Source organism: Nerophis lumbriciformis, linkage group LG33 (genome assembly GCF_033978685.3).
Source record: "Nerophis lumbriciformis linkage group LG33, RoL_Nlum_v2.1, whole genome shotgun sequence".
NCBI classification, from domain to species: Eukaryota; Metazoa; Chordata; class Actinopteri; order Syngnathiformes; family Syngnathidae; genus Nerophis; species Nerophis lumbriciformis.
The window spans coordinates 24856246-24880591 of NC_084580.2; the positions used below are offsets into that span (position 1 = coordinate 24856246).

Genomic DNA, 24346 nt, shown 5'->3' on the forward strand with positions numbered 1-24346 from the left:
AAAATAGAATTATCTGCAGATATTAGTAAATATAATGGATGTTTATAATATTAATATATGTAATTTATGTGTATATGAGTAATACATGTAATTTATGTGTATATTATTAAAAAATAATTTATGTTTATAATGATAAATGTAATTTATGTTTATAATATAAATAAATGTCATTTATGTTTATAATATGAATAAATGTCATGTATGTTTATATTATTAATAAATGTCATTTGTGTTAATATTAATACATGTCATGTATGTAAATAATATTAATAAAAGGTCATGTATGTTTATAATATTAAAACATTTAATTTATGTTTATAATATTAATAAATGTCATGTATGTTAATAATGTTGATAGGTGTAATATATGTTAATAATGTTGCTGGGTGTAATTGATGTTTCCAGGTTTAAAGAGCAGCATGTCCAGGTTCTTCTGTTGCTGCCTTCAATGTTGCTTCTGCTGTTTGGACTCATTCCTTTCTTACATGAACTCTAATGCTTACATCATGGTGAGTTGTTATTATTACATCATGATGAGTTATTATTATTATTACATCATGGTGAGTTATTATTACATCATGCTGAGTCATTATTATTACATCATGCTGAGTTATTATTATTACATCATGCTGAGTTATTATTATTACATCATGCTGAGTTATTATTACATCATGGTGAGTTATTATTATTACATCATGCTGAGTAATTATTATTACATCATGCTGAGTTATTATTATTACATCATGGTGAGTAATTATTATTATTACATCATGGTGAGTTATTCTTACATCATGCTGAGTTATTATTATTATTACATCATGGTGAGTTATTATTACATCATGCTGAGTCATTATTATTACATCATGCTGAGTTATTATTACATAATGGTGAGTTATTATTATTACATCATGCTGAGTTATTATTATTACATCATGCTGAGTCATTATTATTACATCATGCTGAGTTATTATTACATCATGGTGAGTTATTATTATTACATCATGCTGAGTTATTATTATTACATCATGCTGAGTCATTATTATTACATCATGCTGAGTTATTATTACATCATGGTGAGTTATTATTATTACATCATGCTGAGTTATTATTATTACATCATGCTGAGTCATTATTATTACATCATGCTGAGTTATTATTACATCATGGTGAGTTATTATTATTACATCATGCTGAGTTATTATTATTACATCATGCTGAGTCATTATTATTACATCATGCTGAGTTATTATTATTACATCATGCTGAGTTATTATTATTACATCATGCTGAGTCATTATTATTACATCATGCTGAGTTATTATTACACCATGGTGAGTTATTATTATTACATCATGCTGAGTAATTATTATTACATCATGCTGAGTTATTATTACATAATGGTGAGTTATTATTATTACATCATGGTGAGTTATTATTATTACATCATGCTGAGTCATTATTATTACATCATGCTGAGTTATTATTACATCATGGTGAGTTATTATTATTACATCATGCTGAGTTATTATTATTACATCATGCTGAGTCATTATTATTACATCATGCTGAGTTATTATTACATCATGGTGAGTTATTATTATTACATCATGCTGAGTAATTATTATTACATCATGCTGAGTTATTATTACATAATGGTGAGTTATTATTATTACATCATGCTGAGTTATTATTATTACATCATGGTGAGTTATTATTATTACATCATGCTGAGTAATTATTATTATTACATCATGGTGAGTTATTATTATTACATCATGGTGAGTTATTCTTACATCATGCTGAGTTATTATTCTTACATCATGCTGAGTTATTATTACATCATGCTGAGTTATTATTACATCATGCTGAGTTATCAATACATCATGGTGAGTTATTATTATTACATCATGGTGAGTTATTATTATTACATCATGGTGAGTTTTTATTATGTATTATTATTACATCATGGTGAGTTATTATTATTACATCATGGTGAGTTTTTATTATGTATTATTATTACATCATGGTGAGTTATTATTATTACATCATGGCGAGTTATTATTATGTATTATTATTACATCATGGTGAGTTATTAATAATGTATTATTACATCATGGTGAGTTATTTGTTATTACATCATGGTGAGTTATAATTGAGTATTATTATTACATCATGGTGAGTTATTATTATGTATTATTATTAAATCATGGTGAGTTATTAATTATGTATTATTATTAAATCATGGTGAGTTATTAATTATGTATTATTATTACATCATGATGAGTTATTATTGTGTATTATTATTACATCATGGTGAGTTATTATTAATGTATTATTATTACTTCATGGTGAGTTATTATTATGTATTATTATTACATTATGGTGAGTTATTATTAATGTATTATTATTACATCATTGTGAGTTATTATTAATGTATTATTATTACATCATGCTGAGTTGTTATTATTATGTATTATTATTACATCATTGTGAGTTATTATTAATGTATTATTATTACATCATGCTGAGTTATTATTATGTATTATTATTACATCATGGTGAGTTATTATTGATGTATTATTACATCATTGTGAGTTATTATTAAGTATTATTATTACATCATAGTGAGTTAATATTATGTATTATTATTACATCATGGTGAGTTATTATTAATGTATTATTACATCATGGTGAGTTATTATTAAGTATTATTATTACATCATGGTGAGTTATTGATTTATTATTACATCATGGCGAGTTATTATTGATGTATTATTACACCATGGTGAGTTATTAATGATGTATTTTTACATGATGGTGAGTTATTAATTATTATCACATGATGGTAAGTCATGTATTATAGCAGACACGTGTCATACTATGTGTGGTCCAGCAGATGGCGATCTAATACATGATGGTGAGTTATTAATGATGTAGTTATTATATCAGACATGTGTGGTCCAGCAGATGGCGATCTAATACATGATGGTGAGTTATTAATGATGTAGTTATTATATCAGACATGTGTGGTCCAGCAGATGGCGGTCTAATACATGATGGTGAGTTATTAATGATGTAGTTATTATATCAGACATGTGTCATACCATGTGTGGTCCAGCAGATGGCGATCTATGGCAAGAGTTTGTGCACCTCGGCCAGAGAAGCCTTCTTCCTCCTCATGAGGAACCTGGTCAGGTACTTGTTGACTTCTCTTCTTCTTCACCTTCACAACTATTTGCTGCAGGAAGCTACAGCTGTGCTCTAAAGGGTGAGCTAAGGTGGTGCGGTATTAGCGCTCTTGCCTTGCATCATGTACAACCAAACCTGATAGTTGATACTGTCACCTGATTGGCTGTTAGCGTGTCCCGCCCACTGATCACTTCCTGTCTTTGTTCATGCAACCAACCTTGCTTCCATACTTCACCTTTCTTCCCACCAACAACAAAATAATGAGATTAAAAGTTGTGGTTATGAGATAACCAAAAAAAAGTCACAATTACATGATAATAACTTGAATCTATGAGATAAAAAAATTGAGATTATGATATAAAATGTCGAAATTATGAGATTAAAAATGGGAAATTATAAGATAAAATGTCAAAATAATGAGATAAAAGTAGATATTATGAGATAAAATTTCATAATTATGAGATACAAATGATGAGATAGAAAGTTGAAATTATAAGATAAAATGATGAGATAAAAATTCGAAATTATGAGATAAAATGTCAAAGATAATGAGATAAAAAGTATATGTGATTAGATAAAAAATGTCGTAATTATGAGATAAAAATGGGAAATTATGAGATAAAGTGTCAAAATAATGAGATAAAAAGTAGATATGAGATAAAATGTTGTAATTATGAGATACAAATGATGAGATAAAAAAGTGAAATTATGAGATGAAATGTCAAACATAATGAGATAAAAAGTAGACATGATGAGATAAAAAGTTGTGATTATGAGATAAAAATGTGACATTTTGAAATAAAATGTCAGAATAATGAGATAAAAACTGGATATGCGATAACATGTCCCAATTATAAGATACAATGATGAGATAAAAAGTTGAAATCATAAGATAAAATGATGAGATAAAAATTCGAAATGATGAGATAAAATGTCAAAGATAATGAGATAAAAAGTAGATGTGATTAGATAAAAATTTCGTAGTTATGAGATAAAAATGGGAAATTATGAGATAAAATGTCACAAAGATAATGAGATAAAAAGTAGATGTGATGAGATAAAATGTCGTAATTATGAGATAAAAATGAGAAATTATGAGATAAAATGTCAAAATAATGAGATAAAAAGTAGATATGAGATAAAATGTTGTAATTATGAGATACAAATGATGAGATAAAAAGGTGAAATTATGAGATGAAATGTCAAACATAATGAGATAAAAAGTAGACATGATGAGATAAAATGTTGTGATTATGAGATAAAAATGTGACGTTTTGAAATAAAATGTCAAAAATAATGAGATAAAAACTGGATATGAGATAACATGTCCCAATTATAAGATACAATGATGAGATAAAAAGTTGAAATTATAAGATAAAATGATGAGATAAAAATTCGAAATGATGAGATAGAATGTCAAAGATAATGAGATAAAAAGTAGATGTGATTAGATAAAAATGTCGTAATTATGAGATAAAAATGGGAAAATATGAGATAAAATGTCACAAAGATAATGAGATAAAAAGTAGATGTGATGAGATAAAATGTCGTAATTATGAGATAAAAATGAGAAATTATGAGATAAAATGTCAAAATAATGAGATAAAAAGTAGATATGAGATAAAATGTTGTAATTATGAGATACAAATGATGAGATAAAAAGGTGAAATTATGAGATGAAATGTCAAACATAATGAGATAAAAAGTAGACATGATGAGATAAAATGTTGTGATTATGAGATAAAAATGTGACGTTTTGAAATAAAATGTCAAAAATAATGAGATAAAAACTGGATATGAGATAACATGTCCCAATTATAAGATACAATGATGAGATAAAAAGTTGAAATTATAAGATAAAATGATGAGATAAAAATTCGAAATTATGAGATAAAATGTCAAAGATAATGAGATAAAAAGTAGATGTGATTAGATAAAAATGTCGTAATTATGAGATGAAAATGGGAAATTATGAGATAAAATGTCACAAAGATAATGAGATAAAAAGTAGATGTGATGAGATAAAATGTCATAATTATGAGATAAAAATGAGAAATTATGAGATAAAATGTCAAAATAATGAGATAAAAAGTAGATATGAGATAAAATGTTGTAATTATGAGATACAAATGATGAGATAAAAAGGTGAAATTATGAGATGAAACGTCAAACATAATGAGATAAAAAGTAGACATGATGAGATAAAATGTTGTGATTATGAGATAAAAATGTGACGTTTTGAAATAAAATGTCAAAATAATGAGATAAAAACTGGATATGAGATAGCATGTCCCAATTATAAGATACAATGATGAGATAAAAATTCGAAATTATGAGATAAAATGTCAAAGATAATGAGATAAAAAGTAGATGTGATTAGATAAAAAAATGTCGTAATTATGAGATAAAAATGGGAAATTATGAGATAAAATGTCAAAATAATGAGATAAAAAGTAGATATTAGATAAAAAGTTGAAATTATGAGATAAAATGTCACAAAGATAATCAGATAAAAAGTAGATGTGATGAGATAAAATGTCGTAATTATGAGATAAAAATGAGAAATGAGATAAAATGTCAAAATAATGAGATAAAAAGTAGATATGAGATAAAATGTTGTAATTATGAGATACAAATGATGAGATAAAAAGGTGAAATTATGAGATGAAATGTCAAACATAATGAGATAAAAAGTAGACATGATGAGATAAAATGTTGTGATTATGAGATAAAAATGTGACGTTTTGAAATAAAATGTCAGAATAATGAGATAAAAACTGGATATGAGATAACATGTCCCAATTATAAGATACAATGATGAGATAAAAAGTTGAAATTATAAGATAAAATGATGAGATAAAAATTCGAAATTATGAGATAAAATGTCAAAGATAATGAGATAAAAAGTAGATGTGATTAGATAAAAATGTCGTAATTATGAGATAAAAATGGGAAATTATGAGATAAAATGTCAAAATAATGAGATAAAAAGTAGATATTAGATACAATGTTGTAATTATGAGATACAAATGATGAGATAAAAAGGTGAAATTATGAGATGAAATGTCAAACATAATGAGATAAAAAGTAGACATGATGAGATAAAATGTTGTGATTATGAGATAAAAATGTGACATTTTGAAATAAAATGTCAAAAATAATGAGATAAAAACTGGATATGAGATAACATGTCCCAATTATAAGATACAATGATGAGATAAAAAGTTGAAATTATAAGATAAAATGATGAGATAAAAATTCGAAATGATGAGATAAAATGTCAAAGATAATGAGATAAAAATTAGATGTGATTAGATAAAAATGTCATAATTATGAGATAAAAATGGGAAAATATGAGATAAAATGTCAAAAATAATGAGATAAAAAGTAGGTATTAGATAAAAAGTTGAAATTATGAGATAAAATGTCACAAAAATAATGAGATAAAAAGTAGATGTGATTAGATAAAAATGTCGTAATTATGAGATAAAAATGGGAAATTCTGAGATAAAATGTCAAAATATTGAGATAAAAAGTAGATATGAGATAAAATGTTGTAATTATGAGATACAAATGATGAGATAAAAAAGTGAAATTATGAGATGAAATGTCAAACATAATGAGATAAAAAGTAGACATGATGAGATAAAATGTTGTGATTATGAGATAAAAATGTGACATTTTGAAATAAAATGTCAAAATAATGCGATAAAAACTGGATATGCGATAACATGTCCCACTTATAAGATAAAATGATGAGATAAAAATTCGAAATTATGAGACAAAATGTCAAAGATAATGAGATAAAAAGTATATGTGATTAGATGAAAATGTCGTAATTATGAGATAAAAATGGGAAATTATGAGATAAAATGTCAAAAATAATGAGATGAAAACTGGATATGAGATAACATGTCCCAATTATAAGATACAATGATGAGATAAAAATTTGAAATTATAAGATAAAATGATGAGATAAAAATTCGAAATTATGAGATAAAATGTCAAAGATAATGAGATAAAAAGTATATGTGATTAGTTAAAAATGTCGTAATTATGAGATAAAAATGGGAGATTATGAGATAAAATGTCAAAATAATGAGATAAAAAGTAGATATTAGATACAAAGTTGAAATTATGAGATAAAATGTCACAAAAATAATGAGATAAAAAGTAGATGTGATGAGATAAAATGTCATAATTATGAGATAAAAATTAGAAATTATGAGATAAAATGTCAAAATAATGAGATAAAAAGTAGATATGAGATAAAATGTTGTAATTATGAGATACAAATGATGAGATAAAAAAGTGAAATTATGAGATGAAATGTCAAACATAATGAGATAAAAAGTAGACATGATGAGATAAAATGTTGTGATTATGAGATAAAAATGTGACATTTTGAAATAAAATGTCAAAAATAATGAGATAAAAACTGGATATGAGATAACATGTCCCAATTATAAGATAAAATGATGAGATAAAAATTCGAAATGATGAGATAAAATGTCAAAGATAATGAGATAGAAAGTAGATGTGATTAGATAAAAAATGTCGTAATTATGAGATAAAAATGGGAAATTATTAGATAAAATGTCAAAATAATGAGATAAAAAGTAGATATTAGATAAAAAGTTGAAATTATGAGATAAAATGTCACAAAGATAATCAGATAAAAAGTAGATGTGATGAGATAAAATGTCGTAATTATGAGATAAAAATGAGAAATGAGATAAAATGTCAAAATAATGAGATAAAAAGTAGGTATGAGATAAAATGTTGTAATTATGAGATACAAATGATGAGATAAAAAGGTGAAATTATGAGATGAAATGTCAAACATAATGAGATAAAAAGTAGACATGATGAGATAAAATGTTGTGATTATGAGATAAAAATGTGACATTTTGAAATAAAATGTCAAAATAATGAGATAAAAACTGGATATGAGATAACATGTCCCAATTATAAGATACAATGATGAGATAAAAAGTTGAAATTATAAGATAAAATGATGAGATAAAATGTCAAAGATAATGAGATAAAAAGTAGATGTGATTAGATAAAAAATGTCGTAATTATGAGATAAAAATGGGAAATTATGAGATAAAATGTCAAAATAATGAGATTAAAAAGTAGATATGAGATAAAATGTTGTAATTATGAGATACAAATGATGAGATAAAAAGGTGAAATTATGAGATGAAATGTCAAACATAATGAGATAAAAAGTAGACATGATGAGATAAAATGTTGTGATTATGAGATAAAAATGTGACATTTTGAAATAAAATGTCAAAATAATGAGATTAAAAACTGGATATGAGATAACATGTCCCAATTATAAGATAAAATGATGAGATAAAAATTCGAAATTATGAGATAAAATGTCAAAGATAATGAGATAAAAAGTATATGTGATCAGATAAAAATGTCGTAATTATGAGATAAAAATGGGAAATTATGAGATAAAATGTCAAAATAATGAGATAAAAAGTAGGTATGAGATAAAATGTTGTAATTATGAGATACAAATGATGAGATAAAAAGGTGAAATTATGAGATGAAATGTCAAACATAATGAGATAAAAAGTAGACCTGATGAGATAAAATGTTGTGATTATGAGATAAAAATGTGACATTTTGAAATAAAATGTCAAAAATAATGAGATAAAAACTGGATATGAGATAACATGTCCCAATTATAAGATAAAATGATGAGATAAAAATTCGAAATAAAGAGATAAAATGTCAAAGATAATGAGATAAAAAGTATATGTGATTAGATAAAAATGTCGTAATTATGAGATAAAAATGGGAAATTATGAGATAAAATGTCAAAATAATGAGACAAAAAGTAGATATTAGATAAAAAGTTGAAATTATGAGATAAAATGATGAGATCAAAATGGGAAATTATGAGATAAAATGATGAGATAAAAATGATATATATATATATATATATATGTATATTTTTGTATATATGTATGTATGTATTTATATGTATACATATATATTTGTTCATATATACATGTATATTTGTGTGTATATATATATATACTGTATATATATATATGTATATATGTATGCATTTATATGTATACATGTATATTTGTGTGTGTATATATATATATATATATATATATATATATATATATATATATATATATACTGTTTGTATATATATATATATATACATATATATACTGTGTGTATATATATATATATATATATATATATATATATATATATATATATATATATGTATATATGTATGTATGTATGTATTTATATTATGAGATAAAAATGAGAAATTATGAGATAAAATGTCAAAATAATGAGATTAAAAAGTAGATATGAGATAAAATGTTGTAATTATGAGATACAAATGATGAGATAAAAAGGTGAAATTATGAGATGAAATGTCAAACATAATGAGATAAAAAGTAGACATGATGAAATAAAATGTTGTGATTATGAGATAAAAATGTGACATTTTGAAATAAAATGTCAAAATAATGAGATAAAAACTGGATATGAGATAACATGTCCCAATTATAAGATACAATGATGAGATAAAAAGTTGAAATTATGAGACAAAATGTCAAAGATAATGAGATAAAACGTATATGTGATTAGATAAAAATGTCGTAATTATGAGATAAAAATGGGAAATTATGAGATAAAATGTCAAAATAATGAGATAAAAAGTAGATATGAGATAAAATGTTGTAATTATGAGATACAAATGATGAGATAAAAAAGTGAAATTATGAGATGAAATGTCAAACATAATGAGATAAAAAGTAGACATGATGAGATAAAATGTTGTGATTATGAGATAAAAATGTGACGTTTTGAAATAAAATGTTAAAATAATGAGATAAAAACTGGATATGAGATAACATGTCCCAATTATAAGATACAATGATGAGATAAAAAGTTGAAATTATAAGATAAAATGATGAGATAAAAATTCGAAATTATGAGATAAAATGTCAAAGATAATGAGATAAAAAGTATATGTGATTAGATAAAAATGTCGTAATTATGAGATAAAAATGGGAAATTATGAGATAAAATGTCACAAAGATAATGAGATAAAAAGTAGATGTGATGAGATAAAATGTCGTAATTATGAGATAAAAATGAGAAATTATGAGATAAAATGTCAAAATAATGAGATAAAAAGTAGGTATGAGATAAAATGTTGTAATTATGAGATACAAATGATGAGATAAAAAGGTGAAATTATGAGATGAAATGTCAAACATAATGAGATAAAAAGTAGACATGATGAGATAAAATGTTGTGATTATGAGATAAAAATGTGACATTTTGAAATAAAATGTCAAAAATAATGAGATAAAAACTGGATATGAGATAACATGTCCCAATTATAAGATACAATGATGAGATAAAAAGTTGAATTTATAAGATAAAATGATGAGATAAAAATTCGAAATTATGAGATAAAATGTCAAAGATAATGAGATAAAAAGTATATGTGATTAGATAAAAATGTCGTAATTATGAGATAAAAATGGGAGATTATGAGATAAAATGTCAAAATAATGAGATAAAAAGTAGATATGAGATAAAATGTTGTAATTATGAGGTACAAATGATGGGATAAAAAAGTGAAATTATGAGATGAAACGTCAAACATAATGAGATAAAAAGTAGACATGGTGAGATAAAATGTTGTGATTATGAGATAAAAATGTGACATTTTGAAATAAAATGTCAAAATAATGAGATAAAAACTGGATATAAGATAACATGTCCCAATTATAAGATACAATGATGAGATAAAAAGTTGAAATAAAAGATAAAATGATGAGATAAAAATTCGAAATGATGAGATAAAATGTCAAAGATAATGAGATAAAAAGTAGATGTGATTAGATAAAAATGTCGTAATTATGAGATAAAAATGGGAAAATATGAGATAAAATGTCACAAAGATCATGAGATAAAAAGTAGATGTGATGAGATAAAATGTCGTAATTATGAGATAAAAATGAGAAATTATGAGATAAAATGTCAAAATAATGAGATAAAAAGTAGATATGAGATAAAATGTTGTAATTATGAGATACAAATGATGAGATAAAAAGGTGAAATTATGAGATGAAATGTCAAACATAATGAGATAAAAAGTAGACATGATGAGATAAAATGTTGTGATTATGAGATAAAAATGTGACGTTTTGAAATAAAATGTCAAAATAATGAGATAAAAACTGGATATGAGATAGCATGTCCCAATTATAAGATACAATGATGAGATAAAAATTCGAAATTATGAGATAAAATGTCAAAGATAATGAGATAAAAAGTATATGTGATTAGATAAAAATGTTGTAATTATGAGATAAAAATGGGAAATTATGAGATAAAATGTCAAAATAATGAGACAAAAAGTAGATATTAGATAAAAAGTTGAATTATGAGATAAAATGTCACAAAAATAATGAGATAAAAAGTAGATGTGATGAGATAAAATGTCGTAATTATGAGATAAAAATGAGAAATTATGAGATAAAATGTCAAAATAATGAGATAAAAAGTAGATATGAGATAAAATGTTGTAATTATGAGATACAAATGATGAGATAAAAAGGTGAAATTATGAGATGAAATGTCAAACATAATGAGATAAAAAGTAGACATGATGAGATAAAATGTTGTGATTATGAGATAAAAATGTGACGTTTTGAAATAAAATGTCAAAATAATGAGATAAAAACTGGATATGCGATAACATGTCCCAATTATAAGATAAAATGATGAGATAAAAATTCGAAATTATGAGACAAAATGTCAAAGATAATGAGATAAAAAGTATATGTGACTAGATAAAAATGTCGTAATTATGAGATAAAAATGGGAAATTATGAGATAAAATGTCAAAATAATGAGACAAAAAGTAGATATTAGATAAAAAGTTGAAATTATGAGATAAAATGTCACAAAAATAATGAGATAAAAAGTAGATGTGATGAGATAAAATGTCGTAATTATCAGATAAAAATGAGAAATTATGAGATAAAATGTCAAAATAATGAGATAAAAAGTAGATATGAGATAAAATGTTGTAATTATGAGATACAAATGATGAGATAAAAAAGTGAAATTATGAGATGAAATGTCAAACATAATGAGATAAAAAGTAGACATGATGAGATAAAATGTTGTGATTATGAGATAAAAATGTGACGTTTTGAAATAAAATGTCAAAATAATGAGATAAAAACTGGATATGAGATAGCATGTCCCAATTATAAGATACAATGATGAGATAAAAATTCGAAATTATGAGATAAAATGTCAAAGATAATGAGATAAAAGTAGATGTGATTAGATAAAAAAATGTCGTAATTATGAGATAAAAATGGGAAATTATGAGATAAAGTGTCAAAATAATGAGATAAAAAGTTGAAATTATGAGATAAAATGTCACAAAAATAATGAGATAAAAAGTAGATGTGATGAGATAAAATGTCGTAATTATGAGATAAAAATGAGAAATGATGAGATAAAATGTCAAAATAATGAGATAAAAAGTAGATATGAGATAAAATGTTGTAATTATGAGATACAAATGATGAGATAAAAAGGTGAAATTATGAGATGAAATGTCAAACATAATGAGATAAAAAGTAGACATGATGAGATAAAATGTTGTGATTATGAGATAAAAATGTGACGTTTTGAAATAAAATGTCAAAATAATGAGATAAAAACTGGATATGCGATAACATGTCCCAATTATAAGATAAAATGATGAGATAAAAATTCGAAATTATGAGACAAAATGTCAAAGATAATGAGATAAAAAGTATATGTGATTAGATAAAAATGTCGTAATTATGAGATGAAAATGGGAAATTATGAGATAAAATGTCAAAATAATGAGATAAAAAGTAGATATTAGATAAAAAGTTGAAATTATGAGATAAAATGATGAGATAAAAAGGTGAAAATATGAGATGAAATGTCAAACATAATGAGATAAAAAGTAGACCTGATGAGATAAAATGTTGTGATTATGAGATAAAAATGTGACATTTTGAAATAAAATGTCAAAAATAATGAGATAAAAACTGGATATGAGATAACATGTCCCAATTATAAGATAAAATGATGAGATAAAAAGTTGAAATTATAAGATAAAATGATGAGATAAAAATTCGAAATTATGAGATAAAATGTCAAAATAATGAGATTAAAAAGTAGATATGAGATAAAATGTTGTAATTATGAGATACAAATGATGAGATAGAAAGGTGAAATTATGAGATGAAATGTCAAACATAATGAGATAAAAAGTAGACATGATGAGATAAAATGTTGTGATTATGAGATAAAAATGTGACATTTTGAAATAAAATGTCAAAATAATGAGATAAAAACTGCATATGCGATAACATGTCCCAAATATAAGATAAAATGATGAGATAAAAATTCGAAATTATGAGACAAAATGTCAAAGATAATGAGATAAAAAGTATATGTGATTAGATAAAAATGTCGTAATTATGAGATAAAAATGGGAAATTATGAGATAAAATGTCAAAATAATGAGATAAAAAGTAGATATTAGATAAAAACTTGAAATTATGAGATAAAATGATGAGATCAAAATGGGAAATTATGAGATAAAATGATGAGATAAAAATGATATATAAATATATATATATATATATATATATGTATATTTTTGTATATATGTATGTATGTATTTATATGTATACATATATATTTGTTCATATATACATGTATATTTGTGTGTGTATATATATATATATATATATATATATATATATATATATATATATATATATATATATATGTACACTGTATATATATATATGTATATATGTATGTATTTATATGTATACATGTATATTTTGCTGGATCTCGGTCAGTCTGTGGCCATCTTAGCTCTTCCTCCTCCTCCAGTGATAGAGCTACTTACAAAGAAGGCGAGGATGTATAACGTTGATAAATGATTAGTTATAAATATTATTTATGGGTTTTATTCCCAGGGTTGCAGTCGTGGACCGCGTCACCGACTTCCTGTTGTTTCTGGGCAAAGTCCTGGTCTCAGGAGGAACTGGTAAGTCCATAGTGACAGGTGAGGTGATGTCACACGGGTGACGTGTCGGGTGTTGCAGGTGTGCTGGCAGGCCTGTTCTTCACGGGCAGACTTCCTCTCCTCCAGGAACACGTTCCTCGTCTCCACCACTTCCTGCTGCCCACGCTGGTCAGTCAACCCCCAGGAAGTGATGATGACGCAACACAGGAAGTGATGATGACGCAACACAGGAAGTGATAACTCCTCCTCTTTGTCTTCCACATCAGACCGTGGTGGTGGGTTCCTACCTGGTCGCCCACGGCTTCTTCAGCGTCTACCTCACCTGTGTGGACACCTTCTTCCTCTGCTTCTGTGAGTGATATCTCACCTCTTGTTATCTCACTGCACCTGATCATATCTCACCTCTTGTTATCTCACTACACCTGATCATATCTCATCTGTTGTTATCTCACTGCACCTGATTATATCTCAACTGTTGTTATCTGACTGCACCTGATCATATCTCACCTGTCGTTATCTGACTGCACCTGATTATATCTCAACTGTTGTTATCTGACTGTACCTGATTATATCTCAACTGTTGTTATCTGACTGCACCTGATCATATCTCACCTGTCGTTATCTGACTGCACCTGATGATATCTCAACTGTTGTTATCTGACTGCACCTGATCATATCTCAACTGTTGTTATCTGACTGCACCTGATCATATCTCAACTGTTGTTATCTGACTGCACCTGATCATATCTCACCTGTCGTTATCTGACTGCACCTGATCATATCTCATCTGTCGTAATCTGACTGCACCTGATCATATCTCACCTGTTGTTATCTGACTGCACCTGATGATATCTCATGTGTCGTTATCTGACTGCACCTGATTATATCTCATCTGTCGTTATCTCACTGCCCCTGATCATATCTCACCTATTGTTATCTATCTGCACCTGATCATATCTCCCCTGTTGTTATCTGACTGCACTTGATGATATCTCATCTGTTGTTATCTGACTGCACCTGATGATATCTCATCTGTCGTTATCTGTCTGCCCCTGATGATATCTCATCTGTTGTTATCTGACTGCACCTGATGATATCTCATCTGTTGTTATCTGTCTTCCCCTGATGATATCTCATCTGTTGTTATCTGACTGCACCTGATGATATCTCATCTGTTGTTATCTGTCTTCCCCTGATGATATCTCATCTGTTGTTATCTGACTGCACCTGATGATATCTCATCTGTCGTTATCTGTCTGCACCTGATGATATCTCATCTGTTGTTATCTGACTGCACCTGATCATATCTCACCTGTTGTTATCTGACTGCACCTGATGATATCTCATCTGTCGTTATCTGTCTGCCCCTGATGATATCTCATCTGTCGTTATCTGACTGCACCTGATCATATCTCACCTGTTGTTATCTGACTGCACCTGATGATATCTCATCTGTCGTTATCTGTCTGCCCCTGATGATATCTCATCTGTTGTTATCTGACTGCACCTGATGATATCTCATCTGTTGTTATCTGTCTTCCCCTGATGATATCTCATCTGTTGTTATCTGACTGCACCTGATGATATCTCATCTGTTGTTATCTGTCTTCCCCTGATGATATCTCATCTGTTGTTATCTGTCTGCACTTGATGATATCTCATCTGTTGTTATCTGACTGCACCTGATGACATCTCAACTGTTGTTATCTCACTGCACCTGATCATATCTCATCTGTTGTTATCTGACTGCACCTGATGATATCTCATCTGTCGTTATCTGTCTGCCCCTGATGATATCTCATCTCTTGTTATCTGACTGCACCTGATGATATCTCATCTGTTGTTATCTGTCTTCCCCTGATGATATCTCATCTGTTGTTATCTGACTGCACCTGATGATATCTCATCTGTTGTTATCTGACTGCACCTGATGATATCTCATCTGTCGTTATCCGTCTGCACCTGATGATATCTCATCTGTTGTTATCTGACTGCACCTGATCATATCTCACCTGTTGTTATCTGACTGCACCTGATGATATCTCATCTGTCGTTATCTGACTGCACCTGATGATATCTCATCTGTCGTTATCTGACTGCACCTGATGATATTTCATGTGTTGTTATCTGTCTGCGCCTGATGATATCTCACCTGTTGTTATCTGGCTGCACCTGATGATATATCATCTGTTGTTATGACTGCACCTGATGATATCTCATCTGTTGTTATCTGACTGCAGCTGATGATATCTCATCTGTCGTTATCTGACTGCACCTGATTATATCTCAACTGTTGTTATCTGACTGCACCTGATGATATCTCACCTCGTGTTATCTGACTGCACCTGATGATATCTCATCTGTTGTTATCTCACTGCACCTGATTATATCTCAACTGTTGTTATCTGACTGCACCTGATGATATCTCACCTCGTGTTATCTGACTGCACCTGATGATATCTCATCTGTTGTTATCTGACTGCACCTGATGATATCTCATCTGTTGTTATCTGTCTTCCCCTGATGATATCTCATCTGTTGTTATCTGACTGCACCTGATGATATCTCATCTGTTGTTATCTGACTGCACCTGATGATATCTCATCTGTCGTAATCTGACTGCACCTGATGATATATCATCTGTCGTTATCTTACTGCACCTGATTATATCTCATCTGTTGTTATCTGACTGCAGCTGATGATATCTCATCTGTCGTTATCTGACCGCACCTGATGATATCTCATCTGTTGCTATCTGTCTGCACTTGATGATATCTCATCTGTTGTTATCTCACTGCACCTGATGATATCTCATCTGTTGTTATCTCACTGCACCTGATCATATCTCACCTATTGTTATCTATCTGCACCTGATCATATCTCCCCTGTTGTTATCTGACTGCACTTGATGATATCTCATCTGTTGTTATCTGACTGCACCTGATGATATCTCATCTGTCGTTATCTGTCTGCCCCTGATGATATCTCATCTGTTGTTATCTGACTGCACCTGATGATATCTCATCTGTTGTTATCTGTCTTCCCCTGATGATATCTCATCTGTTGTTATTTGACTGCACCTGATGATATCTCATCTGTTGTTATCTGTCTTCCCCTGATGATATCTCATCTGTTGTTATCTGACTGCACCTGATGATATCTCATCTGTCGTTATCTGTCTGCACCTGATGATATCTCATCTGTTGTTATCTGACTGCACCTGATCATATCTCACCAGTTGTTATCTGACTGCACCTGATGATATCTCATCTGTCGTTATCTGTCTGCCCCTGATGATATCTCATCTGTTGTTATCTGACTGCACCTGATCATATCTCACCTGTTGTTATCTGACTGCACCTGATGATATCTCATCTGTCGTTATCTGTCTGCCCCTGATGATATCTCATCTGTTGTTATTTGACTGCACCTGATGATATCTCATCTGTTGTTATCTGTCTTCCCCTGATGATATCTCATCTGTTGTTATCTGACTGCACCTGATGATATCTCATTTGTTGTTATCTGTCTTCCCCTGATGATATCTCATCTGTTGTTATCTGACTGCACCTGATGATATCTCATCTGTCGTTATCTGTCTGCACCTGATGATATCTCATCTGTTGTTATCTGACTGCACCTGATCATATCTCACCTGTTGTTATCTGACTGCACCTGATGATATCTCATCTGTCGTTATCTGACTGCACCTGATGATATCTCATCTGTCGTTATCTGACTGCACCTGATGATATTTCATGTGTTGTTATCTGTCTGCGCCTGATGATATCTCACCTGTTGTTATCTGGCTGCACCTGATGATATATCATCTGTTGTTATGACTGCACCTGATGATATCTCATCTGTTGTTATCTGACTGCAGCTGATGATATCTCATCTGTCGTTATCTGACTGCACCTGATTATATCTCAACTGTTGTTATCTGACTGCACCTGATGATATCTCACCTCGTGTTATCTGACTGCACCTGATGATATTTCATCTGTTGTTATCTCACTGCACCTGATTATATCTCAACTGTTGTTATCTGACTGCACCTGATGATATCTCACCTCGTGTTATCTGACTGCACCTGATGATATCTCATCTGTTGTTATCTGACTGCACCTGATGATATCTCATCTGTTGTTATCTGTCTTCCCCTGATGATATCTCATCTGTTGTTATCTGACTGCACCTGATGATATCTCATCTGTTGTTATCTGACTGCACCTGATGATATCTCATCTGTCGTAATCTGACTGCACCTGATGATATATCATCTGTCGTTATCTTACTGCACCTGATTATATCTCATCTGTTGTTATCTGACTGCAGCTGATGATATCTCATCTGTCGTTATCTGACCGCACCTGATGATATCTCATCTGTTGCTATCTGTCTGCACTTGATGATATCTCATCTGTTGTTATCTCACTGCACCTGATGATATCTCATCTGTTGTTATCTCACTGCACCTGATCATATCTCACCTATTGTTATCTATCTGCACCTGATCATATCTCCCCTGTTGTTATCTGACTGCACTTGATGATATCTCATCTGTTGTTATCTGACTGCACCTGATGATATCTCATCTGTCGTTATCTGTCTGCCCCTGATGATATCTCATCTGTTGTTATCTGACTGCACCTGATGATATCTCATCTGTTGTTATCTGTCTTCCCCTGATGATATCTCATCTGTTGTTATCTGACTGCACCTGATGATATCTCATCTGTTGTTATCTGTCTTCCCCTGATGATATCTCATCTGTTGTTATCTGACTGCACCTGATGATATCTCACCTGTTGTTATCTGACTGCACCTGATGATATCTCATCTGTCGTTATCTGACTGCACCTGATGATATCTCATCTGTCGTTATCTGACTGCACCTGATGATATTTCATGTGTTGTTATCTGTCTGCGCCTGATGATATCTCACCTGTTGTTATCTGGCTGCACCTGATGATATATCATCTGTTGTTATGACTGCACCTGATGATATCTCATCTGTTGTTATCTGACTTCAGCTGATGATATCTCATCTGTCGTTATCTGACTGCACCTGATTATATCTCAACTGTTGTTATCTGACTGCACCTGATGATATCTCACCTCGTGTTATCTGACTGCACCTGATGATATCTCATCTGTTGTTATCTCACTGCACCTGATTATATCTCAACTGTTGTTATCTGACTGCACCTGATGATATCTCACCTCGTGTTATCTGACTGCACCTGATGATATCTCATCTGTTGTTATCTCACTGCACCTGATGATATCTCACCTCTTGTTATCTGACTGCACCTGATGATATCTCATCTGTTGTTATCTGACTGTACCTGATGATATCTCAGCTGTTGTTATCTGACTGCACCTGATGATATCTCACCTGTTGTTATCTGACTGCACCTGATGATGTCTCATCTGTTGTTATCGCACTGCGCCTGATGATATCTCACCTGTTATCTGACTGCACCTGATGATATCTCATATGTTGTTATCTCACTGCACCTGATGATATCTCATCTGTTGTTATCTGACTGCACCTGATGATATCTCATCTGTCGTAATCTGACTGCACTTGATGATATTTCATCTGTTGTTATCTTACTGCACCTGATGATGTCTCATCTGTTGTTATCTGACTGCACCTGATGATATCTCATCTGTTGTTATCTGACTGCACCTGATGATATCTCACCTCGTGTTATCTGACTGCACCTGATGATATCTCATCTGTTGTTATCTCACTGCACCTGATTATATCTCAACTGTTGTTATCTGACTGCACCTGATGATATCTCACCTCGTGTTATCTGACTGCACCTGATGATATCTCATCTGTTGTTATCTCCCTGCACCTGATGATATCTCACCTGTTGTTATCTGACTGCACCTGATGATATCTCATCTGTTGTTTTCTGACTGTACCTGATGATATCTCAGCTGTTGTTATCTGACTGCACCTGATGATATCTCACCTGTTGTTATCTGACTGCACCTGATGATGTCTCATCTGTTGTTATCTCACTGCGCCTGATGATATCTCACCTGTTGTTATCTGACTGCACCTGATGATATCTCATCTGTTGTTATCTCACTGCACCTGATGATATCTCATCTGTTGTTATCTGACTGCACCTGATGATATCTCATCTGTCGTAATCTGACTGCACTTGATGATATTTCATCTGTTGTTATCTGACTGCACCTGATGATATCTCATCTGTCGTTATCTGACTGCACCTGATGATATCTCATCTGTTGTTATCTCACTGCACCTGATGATGTCTCACCTGTCGTTATCTGACTGCACCTGATGATATCTCACCTGTTGTTATCTCACTGCACCTGATGGTATCTCATCTGTTGTTATCTCACTGCACATGATGATATCTCACCTGTTGTTATCTGACTGCACCTGATTATATCTCATCTGTCATAATCTGACTGAACCTGATCATATCTCACCTGTTGTTATCTGACTGCACCTGATGACATCTCATCTGTTGTTATCTGACTGCACTTGATGATATCTCATCTGTTGTTATCTCACTGCACCTGATGATATCTAATCTGTCGTTATCTGTCTGCCCCTGATATCTCATCTGTTGTTATCTGACTGCATCTGATGATATCTCACCTGTTGTTATCTGACTGCACCTGATCATATCTCACCTGTCGTTATCTGACTGCACCTGATGATATCTCACCTATTGTTATCTGTCTGCACCTGATCATATCTCGCCTGTCGTTATCTGACTGCACCTGATCATATCTCACCTATTGTTATCTGTCTGCACCTGATCATATCTCACCTGTCGTTATCTGACTGCACCTGATGATATCTCACCTATTGTTATCTGTCTGCACCTGATCATATCTCACCTGTCGTTATCTGACTGCACCTGATCATATCTCACCTATTGTTATCTGTCTGCACCTGATCATATCTCACCTGTCGTTATCTGACTGCACCTGATGATATCTCATCTGTTGTTATCTGACTGCACCTGATGATATCTCATCTGTTGTTATCTGACTGCACCTGATGATATCTCATCTGTCGTTATCTGACTGCACCTGATGATATCTCATCTGTCGTTATCTGTCTGCCCCTGATGATATCTCAGCTGTTGTTATCTGACTGCACCTGATCATATCTCACCTGTTGTTATCTGACTGCACCTGATGATATCTCATCTGTCGTTATCTGACTGCACCTGATCATATCTCACCTGTCGTAATCTGACTGCACCTGATGATATCTCATCTGTCGTTATCTGACTGCACCTGATGACATCTCATCTGTCGTTATCTGACTGCACCTGATGATATCTCATCTGTTGTTATCTCACCGCACCTGATGATATCTCATCTGTTGTTATCTGGCTGCACCTGATGATATCTCATCTGTTATTTGACATATTTAGGAAGTATTTCATATCAAATGTTGTATTTTAAACATTTTGGGGGATAAATATTGATTATTTGATTTTTGCCATAAAAAAAGAGAGTCTAGTTTGATAAAGAAGGCTTTTCACTTTCAACTTTATCTCAACAGATAGATCCGAAGTGTTAAAAGTCACAAAATAAAATGATATTTTCAACACTGGGACCACTTTGGGTCCCGGGGACGTTTAACGCTCACCAAAGCTTCACTGTCCCTGAGTGACGTTTCTCAATGCTAAAATGCTAACTAACCCTTCTTGTAAATTCTCCTCAGGTGACGACCTGGAGAGGAATGACGGCAGCTCAGAAAAGCCTTTCCTCACGTCCCCGGACTTGCACAGGATTCTGGGAAAACCCTGGCGGTCACATTGAAAAGCAAGATGGAGAATCCTGGAGGTGACGCAGGCTCTGCATTCTTCTATCTCATTCGGGTTCCGCGACAAGAGGTACCGGCACCCGGACGAAGGGACACGCACAAAGTTAACTTTGGGTTTCGATCCGTGCCAAGGCGGGACTGAATCATGGACAAATGCTAAGAAGCAATTTAGAAACAGTTTTGAAGAATGTGCAGCAATAAAAAACTTTTGTAATACGATGCCAACATGAAGACGTGACATTATGACTGGATAGCGGCTCCAAACCTTTTGACTTGGTTACTACTCTAATAAATTTGTCGCGATTTTTATTTATCGCTTAAAAAAATCAATGTTTTTAGGGTTAGGGTTAGGGTTAGGGTTCTCTAACCCTAACCCTCATCTTACCTGTTGCCATCACCGACACCATCAAGTTTTGCCATTGCCACAAATCTCACACCAGCCTTCCCATTACCATTTTAATAGTAAAAGCTGATATTTTCCTAGATTGTGTCTATAAATTGATTGAAAAAAACGTATTAAAACACTTTTAAACTGTAATATTTGACACACTTTTAAAGCATCTCGCAAAGTTTTAATGGTTAGGGTTAGGGTTAGGGTTAGGGTTAGGGTTAGGGTTCGGGTTCTCTAACCCTAACCCTCATCTTACCTGTTGCGATCACCAACACCATCAAGTTTTGCCATTGCCACAAATCTCACACCAGCCTTCCCATTACCATTTTAATAGTAAAAGCTGATATTTTCCTAGATTGTGTCTATAAATTGATTGAAAAAAAACGTATTAAAACACTTTTAAACTGTAATATTTGACACACTTTTAAAGCATCTCACAAAGTTTTAATGGTTAGGGTTAGGGTTAGGGTTAGGGTTAGGGTTAGGTTTAGTGTTCGGGTTCTCTAACCCTAACCCTCATCTTACTTGTTGCGATAACAAACACCATCAAGTTTTGCCATTGCCACAAATCTCACACCAGCCTTCCCATTACCATTTTAATAGTAAAAGCTGATATTTTCCTAGATTGTGTCTATAAATTGATTGAAAAAAACGTATTAAAACACTTTTAAACTGTAATATTTGACACACTTTTAAAGCATCTCGCAAAGTTTCAATGGTTAGGGTTAGGGTTAGGGTTAGGGTTCGGGTTCTCTAACCCTAACCCTCATCTTACCTGTTGCGATCACCAACACCATCAAGTTTTGCCATTGCCACAAATCTCACACCAGCCTTCCCATTACCATTTTAATAGTAAAAGCTGATATTTTCCTAGATTGTGTCTATAAATTGATTGAAAAAAACGTATTAAAACACTTTTAAACTGTAATATTTGACACACTTTTAAAGCATCTCGCAAAGTTTTAATGGTTAGGGTTAGGGTTAGGGTTAGGGTTAGGGTTCGGGTTCTCTAACCCTAACCCTCATCTTACCTGTTGCGATCACCAACACCATCAAGTTTTGCCATTGCCACAAATCTCACACCAGCCTTCCCATTACCATTTTAATAGTAAAAGCTGATATTTTCCTAGATTGTGTCTATAAATTGATTGAAAAAAAAACATATTAAAACACTTTTAAACTGTAATATTTGACACACTTTTAAAGCATCTCGCAAAGTTTTAATGGTTAGGGTTAGGGTTAGGGTTAGGGTTAGGGTTAGGTTTAGTGTTCGGGTTCTCTAACCCTAACCCTCATCTTACTTGTTGCGATAACAAACACCATCAAGTTTTGCCATTGCCACAAATCTCACACCAGCCTTCCCATTACCATTTTAATAGTAAAAGCTGATATTTTCCTAGATTGTGTCTATAAATTGATTGAAAAAAACGTATTAAAACACTTTTAAACTGTAATATTTGACACACTTTTAAAGCATCTCGCAAAGTTTCAATGGTTAGGGTTAGGGTTAGGGTTAGGGTTCGGGTTCTCTAACCCTAACCCTCATCTTACCTGTTGCGATCACCAACACCATCAAGTTTTGCCATTGCCACAAATCTCACACCAGCCTTCCCATTACCATTTTAATAGTAAAAGCTGATATTTTCCTAGATTGTGTCTATAAATTGATTGAAAAAAACGTATTAAAACACTTTTAAACTGTAATATTTGACACACTTTTAAAGCATCTCGCAAAGATTTAATGGTTAGGGTTAGGGTTAGGGTTAGGGTTAGGGTTAGGTTTAGGGTTCGGGTTCTCTAACCCTAACCCTCATCTTAC

At 31.0% G+C, this 24346-nt stretch overlaps 1 protein-coding gene across 1 annotated transcript in view; it reads left to right on the plus strand.

Moving 5' to 3' along the window:
* LOC133575658 (choline transporter-like protein 5-A) overlaps positions 1 to 22370 on the plus strand; it is a 61710-nt gene extending 39340 nt beyond the window's left edge. The window contains exons 16-21 of the mRNA XM_061928363.1: positions 406 to 509; positions 3119 to 3195; positions 14247 to 14317; positions 14376 to 14464; positions 14563 to 14647; positions 22035 to 22370. Coding sequence (XP_061784347.1) covers positions 406 to 509; positions 3119 to 3195; positions 14247 to 14317; positions 14376 to 14464; positions 14563 to 14647; positions 22035 to 22132 — 524 coding nt within the window. The 3' untranslated portion in view covers positions 22133 to 22370. The remainder of the gene's footprint in view (positions 1 to 405; positions 510 to 3118; positions 3196 to 14246; positions 14318 to 14375; positions 14465 to 14562; positions 14648 to 22034) is intronic.
* The last annotated feature ends 1976 nt before the right edge of the window (positions 22371 to 24346 follow it).